Source organism: Aythya fuligula, chromosome 2 (genome assembly GCF_009819795.1).
Source record: "Aythya fuligula isolate bAytFul2 chromosome 2, bAytFul2.pri, whole genome shotgun sequence".
NCBI classification, from domain to species: domain Eukaryota; kingdom Metazoa; phylum Chordata; class Aves; order Anseriformes; family Anatidae; genus Aythya; species Aythya fuligula.
Genome location: NC_045560.1, coordinates 137,721,928 through 137,740,422, shown reverse-complemented (window position 1 = coordinate 137,740,422; position 18,495 = coordinate 137,721,928). Strand labels below are relative to the sequence as shown.

Here is an 18,495-nt window from a genome sequence, read left to right as displayed (position 1 = left end):
TAAACTATCCTTAATTAGTTCAGACTCTGTGGAGTTTGGATCAAGATGTTGCTTGTCTACAAATGATACCACTGGCGCTGTGTGTAACCTCTCTTTAACACTCTACCTCACTAATATATTTGAATGTTATGAACTTGTGAAAGAGAAAAAGATTTTGGTCATAAAATCTTTGCTGATACTGGTAAACAGATTTGACTTGGGTGCATTCTCCTTGTGTTGCAAGGCAGAAATAATATTCAAGGAATTGTTAAAACTTTTCAGAAGTCTTCATGATACTGAAGGCAGATTTCTGAAGACAAATATAATAGTGTTCTTCTACCTTTTGTCGAATTTAAATCAGGGGTGGTGGTATTGGTAAGGTTGGGATTCATATTTATTGATTCAACAACAGTAAAACAGATGACAACTTTATTTTACTGGCAGTTTATGAGTCTCATTTGCAGTACTTAAATAAGAGGTGTCAGACAGGTACCAAAACCTGTAGATGCAGACTTGACTTCTGATGAAGTCAACTGGAAGCTTCCCAGTTTTGTCAGATTCCAGGTGTGGCATATACTGCTTGCTTGGTGAGCCAAATTATAGATCAGAAAATTTGCTTTTGTTTCCTAAACATTCCCTAAACCATCTCCAAGCAGTACTGTGGGAGTAGAAGCAGGCTCTGCTGAACGTTTATACTCTTCTCATTCCTCAGTGGGAGAGAGAAAGGTATAATGTGGGGAATTTCTAGACTATTAGATTATGCATTTTTTCAAAAGTAAACATGCAGGTGTCCAGCATTTAGAATCTGCTGGGTTTACAAAGGCTTTATCTGTAAATTTCTTGGCAAAGGATTTAACTTTACGTGTGTTTTTTAAATTGTTAAGTACCTCAGTGGTGTGTAATGGCCAGAATATAAAGATGACGCAATGACTGTATTCTCAAAAGTGAGAAATAACATTTTACAAAAGTTTGCATGTCATATCTCATGGAAAAAAAAAACATTGTTTGAGGCAACAGTGCATTCAAAACTTGTTAGCATATATTACTATAAGCCTTGCTTTCTGGTTTTGTGTCTCCGTAGGAAGACTGCTTAGCCACAGATGATATGCTTGTGGACTACTTCAATGAATTTTTGAGTCTTCCAGTAAGTACCTTACAGAAATCCTTTTCAAAATACAAGAAACACCTTACTAAGATTAGTAATAAGGTAATCCATCTTAGAACGTTTTGCATTTTTGCCACAAGGAAGCTAAATGGCTTTTACAATTTGTCATATTTTAATGGTAGTAACTCTTACTATTTAATGTAATTATCAGTGTCAAGAAAATAGCACTTCTGGGGACGGATTTTTCTCCTCCAAATTTACTTATTTAACTTACAGTGCACCAAAATATTATGAACAGTAAATGAAAAAGATACATAAATGCTTACGTAAAAAATATAAGGAGTCCACTTTTATTCCAGTATCATGGAATAAATACATGCTGATAAAACCAATGTTTGTCATTTAAGTTCTTCTGGCAATGCAGTCAGCAGTTAATAAAAATTCTAGCCTAGGAACCAACACTGTGTTTCTTCATGTCTGTGAAGGCCTCAAAATTGGTGCTCCCCTCTTTTCCCCCTCCCATCTGTAGCTAGAAGGATGCAGCCTTACACTGTATTCTGTGTGCTGATCCAGCAGTTAGATCAGCAGATCCAGTGCCCTATATATAACCATTTGACTTATACTTTGTTCCTTTTCCCCACCAACTACCCTGCCTCCCCACATTCTCAGACGAGTTACGTATACTGTCCTATTCCCTCAATGTGGCAACTTCACCTGACTTCATCTTAATACTCTTTACTTAGTAGGTCCCCATTTTCTCCATTGGCACACATCACATAGGTATTCCCCTGCGTGCTGGCACAGACTGTCACTTGAAGTTCTCATGGGACCTCCCAAACAATCTACCCCAGAGTTGCCCCACATTAATCCACTGCAGCCAAACATGTTGCATATACTCATTTCTGCAGCTTGCTTGGTAGGAATCACTACTAGCAACAGGAAGGGGCAGAATATTTCTTGGATGCTCCTTGGCCAGTATTGGAATAAATTCAGTTAGGATTCAGGCTTACCAAGTTGATCTACACTTTCATGTACTTACTAAACCATATCACACATTTGTTTAAAATACGCCAAATGGGAGTTGCGCATGGGATGCCTATATCAATTTTTGATATGAAAATAGAATCTGGAAGCTTAAAACAACCATATCAGAGTGTGGGTTTTGTGCACAGAAGTGGTACTAACTTCTAACAGTATCTCAGACTTTATACACTTTCACCTCATTGCAAGATTCCTAAGAAAAATTTTTACAAAGCTATGGAGACACAGCCAGAAGGAAATGTATGTTGAGAGTGGTGGGTTTCTCTCTCTTTTTCTGCAGCTGCTTCAGGATAATTGCCTAAATCCAAGCCTAACTACCTAGCCTTTAAAGCGAGGCCTCCATCTATATGCCAGATTTTTCTTAGCACAGAAATACCATCCTCCACGCCTTCCCTGCTTATTTGGAAACTATGCTTCAGGTTTTCCCAAAATCACAGAGGATGGAGTGGGAAAAAAACTTCAGCCTGCTTAGTATCTGGGTCTCCTTGGATATGCACAGATTTCAGGACATCTTTTAGAGGCCAAAATTCTCTTTGGCCTCACAGGGCTCCTCAGCCCAGAGTCCTGGCTCAGTTCAGCAGCTCTGAAATGCAGCAATTGTCCAGGCACTTCTGACTGCTCTTGAAGCCCACAGAAAAGAGTTCACAGACAGTCCTGAGTAAACACTGTTTTATGCTGGTAATCTTGGTAGGTTTCTAAAACCACACATGGTCTCTCTTTATTTATTTATGAACTTTCATGAAAACAGAAGATGTATTAGCTATGTTTATTTGTCGTGTTCTCATAATTGGATTTATTTTCTCTTTGATCTTTTCTTGGGGATTTACCCTCTGCAGGATTAAGTTCTATTAATGCCTTGGGTTCTGCGGTTTGAATATTTTATATTCCCAACTTCCCTCTCCTTCTCAGAACACTTCTACTAAAACAGCGCCTTGAAAATTCCATTGCTTTATTCTTGTTGTGCTTATATGCTGTTGCCTAGAAACTGTATTACCCAGGTGTGTTAGTAGTTAGGCAACAAGTTAAACTGAAAATATTGTGTGACTTGATACAAGAAATCAGTGGTAATACGTGCTTATTTTAAGAGCCTGTCTCTGTATTGATTTATAATGCACCTCTGGTGTATGGAAAATTATATCACTGGGAACTTGCTATAGCAGCACATTTTTTTTTCCTTTGATTTACAAAATATCCTTTAAGCAATAATATAGACATAATAATCATCAGAAAATCTGACATGAATATCTATGTACTCCCAAGAACTACGTATTGTAATGGAAGACAGTTTATAAGGAAAATACTTTTGAAAGATAAAATAATAGAAAAAATCCCATGAGGGCACTTACTGCCAGTAGTACAGTGATTTCACAGCAGCAGCAATCAATCACATGGCATACAAACAAGTTACACTTTCCATAGTAAATAATTAAAAATGAAAAATTTAAGAGAAACATCGGTATGGATGCATTTCCATTTTGAGCTGGTCAGGAATCCCTAGCACTGGAATCTTTATTCGATTAAAACATCCAAGATTATGCTTACCCAGGAATGAAAACTCAGAAGTCTGAAATCTCTGTCCAGCTCTGTGTTGTAGGCCTCAGTAAGAAAGTGCAGTCATGTCAACTTGTTTCTCGTTCTCCTACCTGCTATTCGTTCCACACCCAAGTCCATACTGGGGCCTTGCCTCTCGTCTTCCAGTTACCAATTCCAACTACCAGCTCCTGATGAAGACGCGCTCTGTTCAGCCTGCTTGAAGAATTTCACTACAGACAACTGAGCTATGTGTACCTCATTTGAATTGTATTTGGGAGATGGTACCCTTGGTGGCAAGTCCCTGGCTGTGGGTTTCCTTTGCATCGGAAAGATACGAAGTGACCACAGTTTTATCAACTTCAGATTTGAAGACCTACTTCTTTTAGAACTCATTCCCACTATAAAAGCTCTCCACTCTTAAAAAAAGAAAAAGAACCTTACAGAGATGTATTAATAGGGCCACAAGGATAGAAGACACAATATACTGCAGGTAGATTGCTTGATATCATTGATATCAATGCAGGCCCATTAGTTTCTGCTTGTCTTTTCCAGGTGTATGGAAGGAGGCTGCAGGAGCCATTACAACCCCTTTTTTTAAAACAACAACAACAACAAAACACATTTATATCAGTGAGGCCTTACATACATATTATGTTGAGTTTTATCCAGGCCAAAAACTTGCACTGATATACAAGGAGGCAAAAAAAGTTCTCCTGACTTCTCTTCTTATTGGTAGTAGGTTTACCTAAAATGCTCCTCTTGTTGTTATATTGTGGTGTGTGACTGTGACTTGCATCTTACTCATCAATGGAAGGGGAATCCTGGACTCACTGAAGTCAATGGGAGATTTGGCATTGACCATGTGCAGCCTGAATTTTCCAGGCACTTCCTAGAGCTGCTCAAATTCTTTTCTGGTCTGGATTCTCACTGACTTTTAGTTATGATATACACATACCCTTCTTAAAGAAGTTTTGGCAAAGTTCCTGGATGAGGTCTCTATTCATTCCCACCCTTTCAGGGCCTTAACCTAAGAGGCAGCCAAGCTGTGGTCATTCTGTTTCTCTTGGGATCAAACTATATTACTCGGGGTGGGATGTGGTGAGCATATTTACGCATTTGTTAACTGTATCTGAAGTTAAGTATATCTGAAAACTGTTAAGGCAGAGGACAGTAAGATTTATATGTCTGATATCCTGGCAACATGGTGATGGATGCTGTTTTGGTTTCTGTTTTGGGAGGACCGAGGGAAATTTGCCTTCCCTTCAGTTAAGCGTATAACTTTAGATTTCAGAATTATGTATTTTATTTATTCTTAAGCTGAAACCATAATCAATGTGCATTTGACAGCCACAAAATTTCTTTGCTGTCAAAATGTACAAGCAATTGTTTATTTATTCAATAGTATTGCTGTACCACACTGTGAAAACATCTTTTTGTTGTTTGCTTGGAGATTTTTTTCTGAAGCTAACTACGATGAGTTATATTGCTCATACTGGAGCCAAGGGGGGAATTGCCTGTAGATTATAGAGTTAGTAAGCTTATTTGTTAGTATTCTCAAATCCTTGTTGATCCTTTCTATTGTGCTAAACTGATAATATATGAATCCCAAATTTCAATACTCCTGCCAAAACGGATTTTTTTTTTAAATTTTATTTTTATTTTTTAACATCTTGAAGTATAATTTGGCTCTAGAGTTTTTCCTCTTTATCTTCAAAGGATCAAAAACTGGCCAAAACTAGAAAAAGAATGTAGGGAAGAATGCATTGATACTTTTAGTCTTTGGTTATTGTATTTTACTTGTCCATAAAAAGCTAAAGCACTTGCCAAATTTGGGGTAAGAAAGGCATTTCTTAGTATATTAGATTGGCATGGATATTTTTTTTCCCTTCTTTTATAGTGTAGGCTATCATCTACTCCTTAACACAACATAGTCATCTTCACTGAAGAAATTCCTTGTTATTGCAATGACCCAGCATATTGGTGGTGCCATAAAACTCTCCCATCATTGTCCTGTGAAACATTATAGGATTTTATGGCGCTTGGCTTCTGTGGGAAAAGCTTTAGTTTTGCTACAGGGTATTGAGCCTTTTTTTTTTTTTTTTTTTTTTTTTTTGTGGTTGTAATGTGTGGGAATGGTTAGATCATGTGTTTTGTTCCAAAGTTTTTGTTTTTCATATGCTGAGAGAACTGAGAGACTCTTTGCCCTGTCCTGTAACTTGGAAAATGCTTCCTACAAAGAAATCAGCTTTTTTTGTGTGTGTGTATATGTTCCTATTTGATTTTATCATAACATTATCATTTTTATTTTTGTGGTGAGGATGATTTAAGAAGGTCATGACTTCCTCTTTCATTATGCCTATAAAAGCATTCTGATTTATCATTCTAGTTTTCTTAAGCAAGGTAGTGAAATACACTTCCCCAGGAAGGCTTAAACTGTTCTAATTTGTTTTTATATGATGCTTTGATGAGATGTTCTATCTGGTAGAATTTGGGACTTGCACTTCCTGCTGGAAGGGGCTTTGGGGAGGTCTGTAGTCTGGCCTCCTGTTCAAAGCAGGGTCAGTGCTTTAATGCTGAGACCAGGTTGCTTGCAAATCTCCAACAACATATTCCATAGTCTCTTTGGGCAGTTTGTCCCAATTCCAGTTTTCCTAATATCCTTTTTTTTTTTTTTTTTTTTTTTTTTTTTTCTTCTTATATCCAGTTGGAGCCTCTTCTATTTCAGTGTATGAACATCATCTCTTGTCCTTTCACCATGTACCTCTCTGAAAAGCCTGTCTTCTCAGTAATCTCCTTGTAAGTACTGTCAGACTGCTGCTAGGTCTCACACCAGAGCTCTTCAAGATAAACAAGCTCTGTTTCCTCAGCTTTTCCTCACAGGGCAAGTGCTTCAGCCTTTGAAAATCTCAGAAGTCTTCTGCTGGGTCTACTAAATTTTAAGCACATTCTTCTTGTACTGGAGACCCCAAACTGGATATAGTACTTCAGATGCTATCTTGCTGGTGATAATTATACCTGGGGATAAGTAAACTACAGCTTGGTCTATACCTCAAAACTTTGGACCAGAACCACCTGTTTCAGTGAAGTAGAGGTTGGACTAGGTGATCTTGGAGGTCTCTTCCAACCTAGATGATTCTGTGATTCTGTATGTACTGTGTGAAGTCTTAATCCTCTTACCCATGTATGTCCTTTTGTTCCATTAGTGTATGTCTTATAAATGATTCATAGTTGGACATCCAAAATAGCAATACACTTTACAATTTAAAACTTGCCATTGGCATCTGTTTCACTATATTAAAGTTGCCATATGTTTTCCGTTCAGTGAATGAGAATGTGCATTGAAAAATCTAGAGTAAGTTAAACAGGATTTAGTAAAAGCAGGTATGTGTGACAAACTTTGTCCTCTTTGCTTAGTTTTCAACTTGAATGACATAGTACTAAAATAATCTGGTCATATCTAGTCATGCAACCCAAGATTATGGAATTTGCATTTTGTTTGCTTTTTTTCTGCAAGCAAGTGCATTTCCAATTCTGAGAGACTGAAGCACCTTGTTACTTAGTGTATTTTCTTCTGCTTCCATTTTAAAAACACACAAAAAATGAGAAAGAATACATTTGGAGATTATTAAGGTTGCACAGTTAGTCTCTTAAAAGTTAGTAGCTGCCCAAATTAGGTTTGAAACTAAGTGAAACGTATGCACAACAAATGGGGAGCAGGTCGGAATGAAGTAGAGAGAACACATAAAACAACACATAAAAGCCTCTTTTAAATGCTGTTTGGTACATCTGGAGAAAAAGCACTAAAACCTGCAGAGTACCCTGGAGAAAATTAATGCCGAAAGAGGTGTCAGAGAACAAAAAACAAGCCTTGATTTTCAACTGAAGTTAGGTAACTCAACAGACTACTGCAATTCAATGCACGGCTCTGACCAGTGACAGTCTGATGTCATAGGCCCTAATCATATTAGGAACTGGCAGAGGAGCTGGCCAAGCCACTATCCATCATTTATCAGCAGTCCTGGCTATCGGGGGAGGTCCCAATCGACTGGCGGCTAGCAAATGTGACGCCCATCTACAAGAAGGGCCGGAGGGCAGACCCGGGAAACTACAGGCCTGTCAGTTTGACCTCAGTGCCAGGAAAGCTCATGGAGCAGATCCTCCTGAGAGTCATCATGCAGCACTTGCAGGGGAAGCAGGCGATCAGGCCCAGTCAGCATGGCTTTATGAAAGGCAGGTCATGCCTGACGAACCTGATCTCCTTCTATAACAGAGTGACGCGCTGGGTGGATGAGGGAAAGGCTGTGGATGTGGTCTACCTTGACTTCAGCAAGGCTTTTGACACCGTCTCCCACAGCATTCTCCTCAAGAAACTGGCTGCTCTTGGCTTGGACTGGCGCACACTTTGTTGGGTTAGAAACTGGCTGGATAGCCGGGCCCAAAGAGTCGTGGTGAATGGAGCCAAGTCCAGTTGGAGGCCAGTCACTAGTGGCGTCCCCCAGGGCTCGGTGCTGGGGCCGGTCCTCTTTAATATCTTCATCGATGATCTGGACGAGGGCATCGAGTGCACCCTCAGTAAGTTCGCAGATGACACCAAGTTAGGTGCGTGTGTCGATCTGCTTGAGGGTAGGAAAGCTCTGCAGGAGGATCTGGATAGGCTGCACCGATGGGCTGAGGTCAACTGCATGAAATTCAACAAGGCCAAGTGCCGGGTCCTGCACGTGGGGCGCAATAACCCCAAGCAGAGCTACAGGCTGGGAGAGGAATGGTTGGAGAGCTGCCAGGCAGAGAAGGACCTGGGAGTGATGGTGGATAGTCGGCTGAATATGAGCCAGCAGTGTGCTCAGGTGGCCAAGAAGGCCAACGGCATCCTGGCTTGCATAAGAAACAGTGTGGCCAGCAGGGCTAGGGAGGTGATCGTCCCCCTGTACTCAGCTCTGGTGAGGCCGCACCTCGAGTACTGTGTTCAGTTTTGGGCCCCTCGCTACAAGAAGGACATGGAGGTGCTTGAGCGGGTGCAGAGAAGGGTGACAAAGCTGGTGAGGGGCCTGGAGAACAAGTCCTACGAGGAGCGGCTGAGGGAGCTGGGCTTGTTCAGCCTGGAGAAGAGGAGGCTCAGGGGCGACCTTATCGCTCTTTATAGGTACCTCAAGGGAGGCTGTAGCGAGGTGGGGGTTGGCCTGTTCTCCCACGTGCCTGGTGACAGGACAAGGGGGAATGGGCTTAAGTTGAGCCAGGGGAGTTTTAGGTTAGATGTTAGGAAGAACTTCTTCACTGAAAGGGTTGTGAGGCACTGGAACAGGCTGCCCAGGGAAGTGGTGGAGTCACCATCCCTGGAAGTCTTTAAAAGACGTTTAGATGTAGAGCTTAGGGAAATGGTTTAGTGGGGACTGTTAGCGTTAGGTTAGAGGTTGGACTCGATGACCTTGAGGTCTCTTCCAACCTAGAAAATTCTGTGATTCTGTGATATACTTAAAGCTCTCACGTGCTACGTGCTTTGCCAGGCTGAGCCTCCGCAGCGAGACATTATGGGACAAGCAGGGAATGTTGTAACCACATGTTGCAGCCACATGGGTTGATTTGGGGCATTCCTCTATAAGACATTTATCAACAAAGGCGCTTCAAACAGAAGCAACAAAATAGCTGACACTGACATGGTTGCTTTGGACTTACATAGGTGTAAAGAAGAATAAAATTGGTTTATAATATACTTCTATATTATATGTAGCATGTATTCAACATATGTAGTACGTGTATGAATTATGTCTGTGTGTGTATATATATATGCTTCTATATGCATACTGTGATACATGAAGAAGTTCAAGGAAATGAAAAATACAGTGCTTGAAAAAATATAATAATCTCATTAAGTGCAGGGGAACGACAACTGTACAAACACCAGGTGGGATCCTAGTTGGAACAACGCCAAAAAAAAGTCTTGGCACTGGATCTGGATATGGCCAGGATTTTTCCCTCCTGCTTTCTTCAGTTCTTAAATACGACATGTCCGCTAGTCCTCCAGCTCAATATGGAGATACTTATGCTCTGGTTGTGTATAGCCTCAGTTTCATAAAGGGTTTGGTTATCTCCCAAGATTTCTGTAAAATCCATCAATATTTTCCCCTCCTCACTTGAAAGATATGTAGAAATATGTAGAAGAAAAGGAAATATTTAATATGAGAGCTAAAAGATGAAAGATTTCTGCGATCTGTTTTAAAATGTACAATGCGGGGATTTTTTTTTTTTTTTTTTTTTTAATGTGTGTGTGTGTTGACAAAAGTTAAAATTATGTAGGTGAAGATGAAGTTTGGTCTGCCTCATGTGTACTACCGTATCTATCTGTTGTAGTGCTGTATATTCACTATAGGCCATAGGTTATGGCAGGTGCTTGACCTACAAGTAATACTATGGGGAAAAGCCTTTCTTATATTTGGGAATCTTCAGATTCATCCTCCTCAAATGCTTTCACATTTAAAAAGTCAGCTTCATTGCTGATCTTTTCAAGTCTTGCCTGTTTGTGGTAGTAAATGGGAAAATAATACTGGAGATCTGATCTGGTATCTAAAGTAGTTTCTTGCAGAACAGTTGTTGAAGTCACTATGAATTATATGTTCTAGGCATTTGTGCAGTGGATCTATAATTTGCATCTGAAAAAGAATGGTCTGTGATCTAGAGTGAATTAGAATCAAGAGAAAGAAGCCTCATAATACCAGCTTGTATTCTGTAGGATGCAGCTATACTATAAAAAGTAACTTTCTTAAATGAGATATTTCCCTTATTACAGTGCTAAAAACTTTCCAAACTTCTTTTTGTAGACTTTTGCCCAGCCAGTTAAATTTAACCCTGACTTTGGGGTTTTTGAAGTAGTTAATGATGCCCCACAACGCCTGGAAAACCAGCTGAAAAAAGTTCTACATGATCAGAAACCTCCAAACCCCATTTATGATGTTACAAGGAAAGCAAAGAATGATGGGCAGCTTTCCAAAAAGATCAGCGCTTCTCCTGTCTTCAATATTGATCCAAATTACAACACTATGGTAAGCATCTTATAGCCACTGAGTTTATATTTAGATCTTACTGTAGAGATACTGGCAGTAGTTATTGTTGTGTTTGGCTTGGTAGCTTGGGAAAAATGTTAATTTATGTTAGGAAAACATAATGATGGGCCAAATTATGCCCTGCAATGCACATGTGTCTACCAGACAACTGAATGGAATTACACATGTACATCCTGTAGCACAGAATTTTGAAGATTCTTTAGGGCAGGATTCAGTTGTGTGGTCTGAATACTTTTTAATATTAAAAGAAAAAATATTATGACAACAGTTACTTTACTAGTGATCCCTGGAATGTGCAAATTGACTGAAACTAATGCATCTCAGTCTTTCCTTATTAATTAATTTCCTTATGTGGCTATGAGCTCATCTGTGGTCTGGCAACACATAAGTCTCTCCCCCATCAATTCCCAAAGGGTTTACATGGTTAGCATCAATTGAAATGGCCAGAAAAAATAACCTTTGGCAACAAGAATAGTAAATTAATGGAAAAATAGGTTGGATTTTAGAGAAAAAAAAAAAAAAAAAAAGAGTTTCAGATTTGTTCAGACATCATCAATTTTGGTATTGTTACGTGCTCACTTTCAGGACTTTATTCAGCACCAGATTAGGCATGTTAAAATCAAGTACCAAAGTACCATATGCATCTGTGAGAATATAAGACATTAGTTGTGGGAGTTTACCTTTAAGCAATATCTTTGGAGCACAAAAATATATTTCACTGGGATACTTGGTTTATTCCTTTCTTGCTTATTTTGCATTGGTGTGACTGATGTGACTTCAGTTCATTTCATTCAAGGCCAGTTTAAGGTCTTGCTACATTTTTAGAGGCGGCTGCTCTAAATTATGTCATAGCTGGAAAGCTGAGAGAAAATCAGGGAGTTAAAACAGACTGCTGCTTTGCTCAGTATAAGTTTAATGATTTTCAGAAAAGAAAACACAATGTTGGGAGAGGTCAAAAGGCAACGATGTTTAACAAAGTGATAGCAATGTGAGATTGCAACTATCTGCAATATAAACTGGGAAAATGCTAAAATGGGACAAAGCTCACAGACATGCCCACCATGTTAAATGATTATTTTCATTAATATTTTGCTTGGGACAAAAGCTCAGAAGTAGAAGAACTACATGTATTCTTGATTTCTTATTTGGGGTCAGGATTCAACTGGGGAAATGTTTTGTGCCTGTGCAAGAGTGGCTAACATTGTTCTCTTGGATAACCTCACATTATTGTGACAGTGGATGACTTTTTTGACAAATTCAAAGCCATCACCTTGTCTTCACTATTACTTACATCTCTCATGGATTGGAGCAACAGGGCTCCTATATTATTTAAGGATATCTTTCCTTCTCCATGGAGTTTTCCAAAGATGGGAAGCATTATGGCTTTTTCAGGAACAATATGACTCAGTGGGCATCTAAGCCCTACACAGCCACTTGCTCACTTTCCCCCAGTAGAACTGGGGAGAGAATTTGAAAGGTAAGAGAAAACTCATGGATCAAGATGAAGGCATTTTAATACATAAAAATAAATAAATAAATAAATAAATAAATAAATAAATAAATAAATAAGCTGCAAGTGCAAGGAAAGCAAAACGAGGAATTCATTCACTACTTTCCATTGGTAGGCAGATGTTCAGCTATTTCCAGGAAAGCCAGGCTCACCATGTGTAATGGTTACTTGGGAAGACAAATGCCATCACTCTGAACATCACTCCCCTCAGCTTTTATATCAGGGCAGCATATGTTGTGGAATATCCCTTTGGTCCGCTGGGGTCAGCTGTCCTGGCTGTGTCCCCTCCGATCTTCTGGTTCACCCCCAGCCTCCTTGCTGGTAGGCTGTGAAAAGAAGAGGTCTTGGGGCTCAGTAAGTCCTGTTCAGCAATAGCTAAAACAGTATGTTATCAACACTGTTTTGGTCGCAGGTTCAAAACACAGCACCATATGTGCTAATAGGAAGAAAATTATCCCATCCCGAACCAGAGAATTTAGACACTCATCCACTTCAACTTGGCATTTTAAGGTTGAGCTGGAACTAAGTGGCCTGCAAAATAGTCTGCCAAAAATCAGGATTGCAACTATGTAAGGTGAAAGATGTCAACTTCATTCATTGTACCACACAGTGGCGGAACCAGAAGTCATCCCAGACCCACTGCGTCAAGTAGTTCAGTTCAAATCAAATAGAATTTGATCTTTCAAGCATAGAGCAAGGCTGCCTCTGTTGCTTTGACTGTTCTATTTTTGCTTCTCTCATTGATTGATAGTTGAGCAGCCATCACTCACTTGCACATTATTGGTGAAAATGAGTTGTGACCTTTCAGGCTACAGCCTGACTTCAAATGTATAGCCTGAGAAATGCACTGGCAGCATTTTTCTCTCTATTTTAATTCTCTCTCACACTGCCACAAATTTATGGATAAGCAAAAGATCCTTCTGCATGTGTGCATGCACGCTTGCTAGTTATTGATTTGGAGGTAATTTCTTATCAATAGTCAAAATCAACTCGGTGTGAAATATATTGAGAAAAAAACCTGCAGAGTTGGGTAGACCCAGTCACCACTATGGAAAGAAACTGGCTGGCATCCCACATACCTTACTTCAGAGAAACCCCAGTTCAGCAAAGCACTTAAGTATGTGTTTAACTTTAATCAAGTGAAGTTAAACACATGCTTAAACTTAAACACGTGCTAAAAGCTTTACTGGATTGGGTCCCAACATGGCCTAAGGCTGACTGGGTAAGGAAGCTAACCAAGGTAACAAAACCCACCAGATTGAATGTTGCATCTGTCTTTGGGGAAGGAGAAAGAGTAGAGATTCTTTCCTTCTGATAGTATATATAATTTTGTGTACCAACCATGTACAGACGTGAACATGTTATGAATCATTCAGATAAAAAACTGGGCTGTGAGTCAGTAAATACATAAATATTAAATGCAGACTGACTGGCCAAAATAAAGAGACAATCTTCTGTATTTCCAAAAGGCTTGTTAGTTACCAAAAGGAGGTATATACGGTATGGTTGGGAGTAATTAGTCTCCATCTCCACAAATTACATTGTGTGAGCCACTGCCAACATAAGCTTTCCGTATTTTGAAATATTTTCTTCTCTCTAAATGAAACCACCCACTTTCTGAGTAATTTAGATTTTTTTTAATCCCCTACAGATATGCATGAAGGAGAAATAAACCTGGTCCCTAATGAAATATTAGCTCATGGAAAGAAAATTTAAAATGTAATTTACATGAACTGGTTATTTGATATAGCAAGTAGCAAAAACATTGATACTTCCATCCTTGACCCAAATTCACCTGTTTCTCTGGACAAGAGGAGTTATTGCATTTTTACTAATCATCAATTTCACCTTCACTAAATGGAAAAGTGCATCTCAGATAAATAAAACCAGTCATCCCCTAAGAATTTAAAAAACACGATTTTTTAAATTATTTTTTTTTAAGAAAAGTAAAAAAGGTGTGTTGTGTCATTTGAATAGTTACGGTTCACGGTGGCCCACACTCGGAGAACTTGCTCTCTTTATAAGACCCTCAGGCAAGTTTTTCAGTTAGCTGTTTCTGTGTAGCTCACCGCTTAACACCTCCTTTTCACCCTCCAAATCACTCTTTGGCGGCACCTAGCTTTCTGCTTTGACTAGGCACTGAGATTTAAATGACCACCTGAGCGGAAATATATTATGGGTCTGATTCTATTCACACTTAGATTTCCATTTAAAGTGTTACTGTGTGCAATGCAGTTATGCAACATAAAAATGGGAAAGGTGATAACTGATCTTTGATTATTATTATTTTTAATATCCAGAGTTCCACCATTTGGGAATCATAATTTATGCTAAAGCTTCCCTATTCCTCAAATTATTGGGGATAAAATGTAATAATGTCTGATTATAAAAGATGAATAAGAAAAATTATCAGTTTCCTACTGCAGAAAATTTATGAGCATTTAATTTGTATTGGAATTGTGCGGTAAAAGCATGACTCATGCATACATTCCAGGGCCTCAACGTCCTTCTCATACTGAGGAACCCAGAACTGAACAAAGTACTCGAGGTGCAGCCTCACCAGAGCAGAGTACAAGGGGATGATCACCTCCCCCTGGTCCTGCTGGCCACACTATTCCTGATACAAGCCAGGGTGCCGCTGGCCTTCTTTGCCCCCTGGGCACACTGCTGGCTCGTGTTCAGGAGAGCATCAATCAGCACCCCCAGATCCTTTTCCTCTGCACAGCTTTTGAGCCATTTTCCCTTAGCTCTGTAGCGCTGCATGGGGTCGTTGGGGCCAAAGTGCAGGACCCAGCACTTAGCCATGTCGAACCTCATCCCACTGGCCTCTGCCCATCAATCCGCCCTGTCCAGGTCCCTCTGCAGGGCCTTCCTACCCTCTGGCAGATTGACGCTTCCCCCCAACTTGGTGTTGTCTGCAGACTTACTGAGGGTGCACTCAATTCCCTCATCCAAATCATCAGTAAAGCTATTAAAGAGGATGGCCCCCAACACTGACCCCTGGGGAACACCACTCGTAACCAGTCACCAGCTGGATTTCACTCCTTTCACCACTACTCTCTGGGCCTGGCTGTCCACCCAGTTTTTAACCCAGCAAAGTGTGTACCTGTCCAAGCCATGGGCTGCCAGCTTCTCCGGGAGAATATTGGGGGAGACCATGTCAAAGGCCTTGCTGAAGTCTAGGTAGACATTATTTTTGAAGAAAAAACAGCCATGATTTGTTAAAAAAAAAAGTTGTACTCTCATAGGCAAAATCGTATTTAGATCTTATTACCTGTTAATAGCAAAGAAATTCAATTTTCCTGGTACAATTAAGACTAAACTGGATAACAAAGGTGATGTTCATTGTATACTAGTTTTTTAAGACAATGCTTCTTTAGAAGGGGGATGGAGAGAATCCATTATATGGCAAGCAAAATAATAAAGTCAAGAATACTGCAAATATCTGGCATTTCTTTTTTAATAGCGCCTTGATCGAGAACAAGCAGTGCAGTGGATTAAGAAGGAAAGACTTCCAGCTTTTCTAGAAAGTGATTGCTACTTTGAATACAGGTATTGCAGTCTTTTATGCTCTTAGTTTTATATCTACGTTTTTCTTTTATCTTTAACTAATCATGACAGTACTCAATATATTTTCTCTCACATCTCGTCTTTTAGCTTTTTAGCAACCTGGATAAGTTAAAATCAGTGATTTTTTCATTTGTTTTTCTGTAATTATCTTTGACTACAATTACATACTATATTACAACACTACAGAGAGAGTAGGAGGAGTATTTGCAGATTCCTGGATCTCTCTTTCACAGAGATATAATGGTAGCAATACATTTTTCTCTAATTAATATATAAGCCATATGGGTAAAAGAGATGAATCCATAAAATCTATTCAAAAAAGACAGACAGTCCTTTTTATCTTAATTATCTGTTTTGTATCTTCGGGCCCACTTCAGATTTCCTTTTGCAAGGTTCTCTGTGGGATATATACTCCATATACTGAGTCTGTTTTGCCTATGGTGGTAGGTGGTGAGTGATCTCCCTGTCATTATCCCAACCCACGCACCTTTCTTCATCATATTTTCTCCTCCTGCTCTTTTGAGGAAGGGGAATGAGAGCGCAGCATTGTGGAACTTATTTGCCCTTCAGTGTGAAACCACCACAAGGTACCCCAATCCTAGAATGAAATCCTTTTGCCTCCAAGTAGTGGGGACAAACAAAAATGGGCATTCAGTTCATGGTCATATGCTAAGGCATAGGCTTCTTCACTTCACATTCACCTTGGTTTTATACTACTATCTGACTTAACTGAGTAAGCTCTGCCACAGTTCTTGAGACCAAAGCATCCTCAAGATCCTCCTGGTCATGTGGTTCTAATACTGCCTTTTTCTGGACATCGCAATGTTCACAATATCACAAGGTAGCACTGGAGTGTATTATGTCTACATTGAGCAGCCAACTGAACATGGTAGCACCTGCTGTCTTGTTATCATCTGAAAGCTCAATTAGTATGAGCACTGCTGTGGCATTGCTGCTCACAGATTGCTTGTGTCAGGGACAGGAAATGTAATGTCTGGTACTGATACAGGGCTTCTGCAATCTGGGGAAATAGTTCAATTTTAGCAAACAATATGTTCAAGTGTTTCTTGGCAGGGTTTGGAGCTGTATGGATATATGCAAGATCATCCTGACAGAAATCAATTTTGCTGGTAAAGATTTATAATGTAAAGCAGGCCAACCATCTGTAAAGCTGGTGGACTATGGAATGGCAGTACTGGTGTTTACATATGTGACAGCAGGCGAGCGGTGAAATAATAAAGTAGAACATGAAGTTCCTTGTGGCAATTTATTTTCAGAGTGATCATGTTTTTCATTGCCTATTCTAGGGAAAAATCAATTGTTTCTCTGACTAAAAGCTAAGATTAACCATTTTCTTGTCTGAACATTTAATTCCAGGCTAGCTAAATTGATATCACAAGTAGAATGGAGCCAGACTGGCATTAATTTCACTATAGACAGTAACTATTATCCCTGGATAAGGAAGGAAGTTCCTAGTCCTCCCTCTCCTGAAGAGGATGAGACTTCATTCACTATGAAGAAGTTCTATGTATCACTTGGCCAGGTAAAATGAACGTTTAGTGGGTGTAACATTGAGCTAGATTGAATGCATTGGGTTAAATTATTGTAATTGAGGTCCCAACTTAATTGAATAACCGAGTCTCTGAATATTCCATCTTTTTAAAGCTCTTTGGGCTAACGAAGAAGTTTGGTGGGTCATAACACAACTTAAACAGAACTGCTGCTGTATTATGAGTATGCTCAGCTACTGTCATACAGCTCTTTTCACTGGGAAGTATCGGAGTAGAAATGTATACAAACAGACTGCACAAAATGACTGCAGACAGTAAGCCCTCTGTCAGAAACACTGCAATAAATAACGCTGAATTATTTTATGACATATCTTTTCATAGGCTACAGTTTCTCAGTCGAAGGATTGGTTTACGTTAGCACAGGAAAGTGATTGCACAAAAACTACAGATTCATTTACGCGTCCTGTAGCTTCTAGTCAAATTCAAGATATTCAGCATTTGCCAGAGATGCATGAAAGAGATGATTCATTAAGTGACAAAACTGGCCTAGGTAAGTAACAGAGGCCCAGATATTGTATATATAACTGTCTGACTTAGTCAAAATAGAAGGCATTCTAAGGAATTGCTACTAACTCCACTTACTACTTTCTAAAAGTATCACATGGTATCTCAGGCTTCAGATGGGGGAAAAAATGGGTTTGTTTCTTTCCCTAGTCACAACATTAAATGTAAATTTGACCTAATAGTCAAGTAATTTTGTGATAGTAGAAGCCGCTTTCCTTACATATTTGTGTCTCACATATGTCTTTTGTTTGCTTGTTTAGTTGGTTGGTTGGTTTTCATTTGAGATGATTTGAAAGACTTTATTGTCTAGATCCTTTGGGTATTTGATAATATATGATTTGCACTGCAGCCATCCCAGGGTATTTATGTTTGACACTTACAGGCCTTCTGGCTGCCAGTTTTTATGAATCTTAGAGAATGTAATTGTTTGTGACATTCTTGTCTGTCAGTCAAACTTAACTGAAATTGTTCAGCAGGTTCAAAGGTACTGGGAGAAAACACACAGACACACATGTTAACATACATGATTGCATAGCTTTGCTTCTGTTCTGCACTAGCAAGATGAACAATGTTGCTAGGAGTTCTCTCTCTTCCCATTCTCAGAGAAAAAACAGCCATGCCTTGAGA

The 18,495-nt window shown here is 39.5% G+C and overlaps 1 protein-coding gene across 1 annotated transcript in view; it reads left to right on the top strand.

Moving 5' to 3' along the window:
- Window positions 1-905: 905 nt before the first annotated feature.
- RGS22 (regulator of G protein signaling 22) overlaps window positions 906-18,495 on the top strand; it is a 63,562-nt gene continuing 45,972 nt past the window's right edge. Inside the window, exons 1-6 of the mRNA XM_032181153.1 lie at window positions 906-923; window positions 1,061-1,123; window positions 10,471-10,692; window positions 15,690-15,775; window positions 17,171-17,336; window positions 17,686-17,854. Of these exons, the coding sequence (XP_032037044.1) occupies window positions 906-923; window positions 1,061-1,123; window positions 10,471-10,692; window positions 15,690-15,775; window positions 17,171-17,336; window positions 17,686-17,854 (724 nt within the window). The remainder of the gene's footprint in view (window positions 924-1,060; window positions 1,124-10,470; window positions 10,693-15,689; window positions 15,776-17,170; window positions 17,337-17,685; window positions 17,855-18,495) is intronic.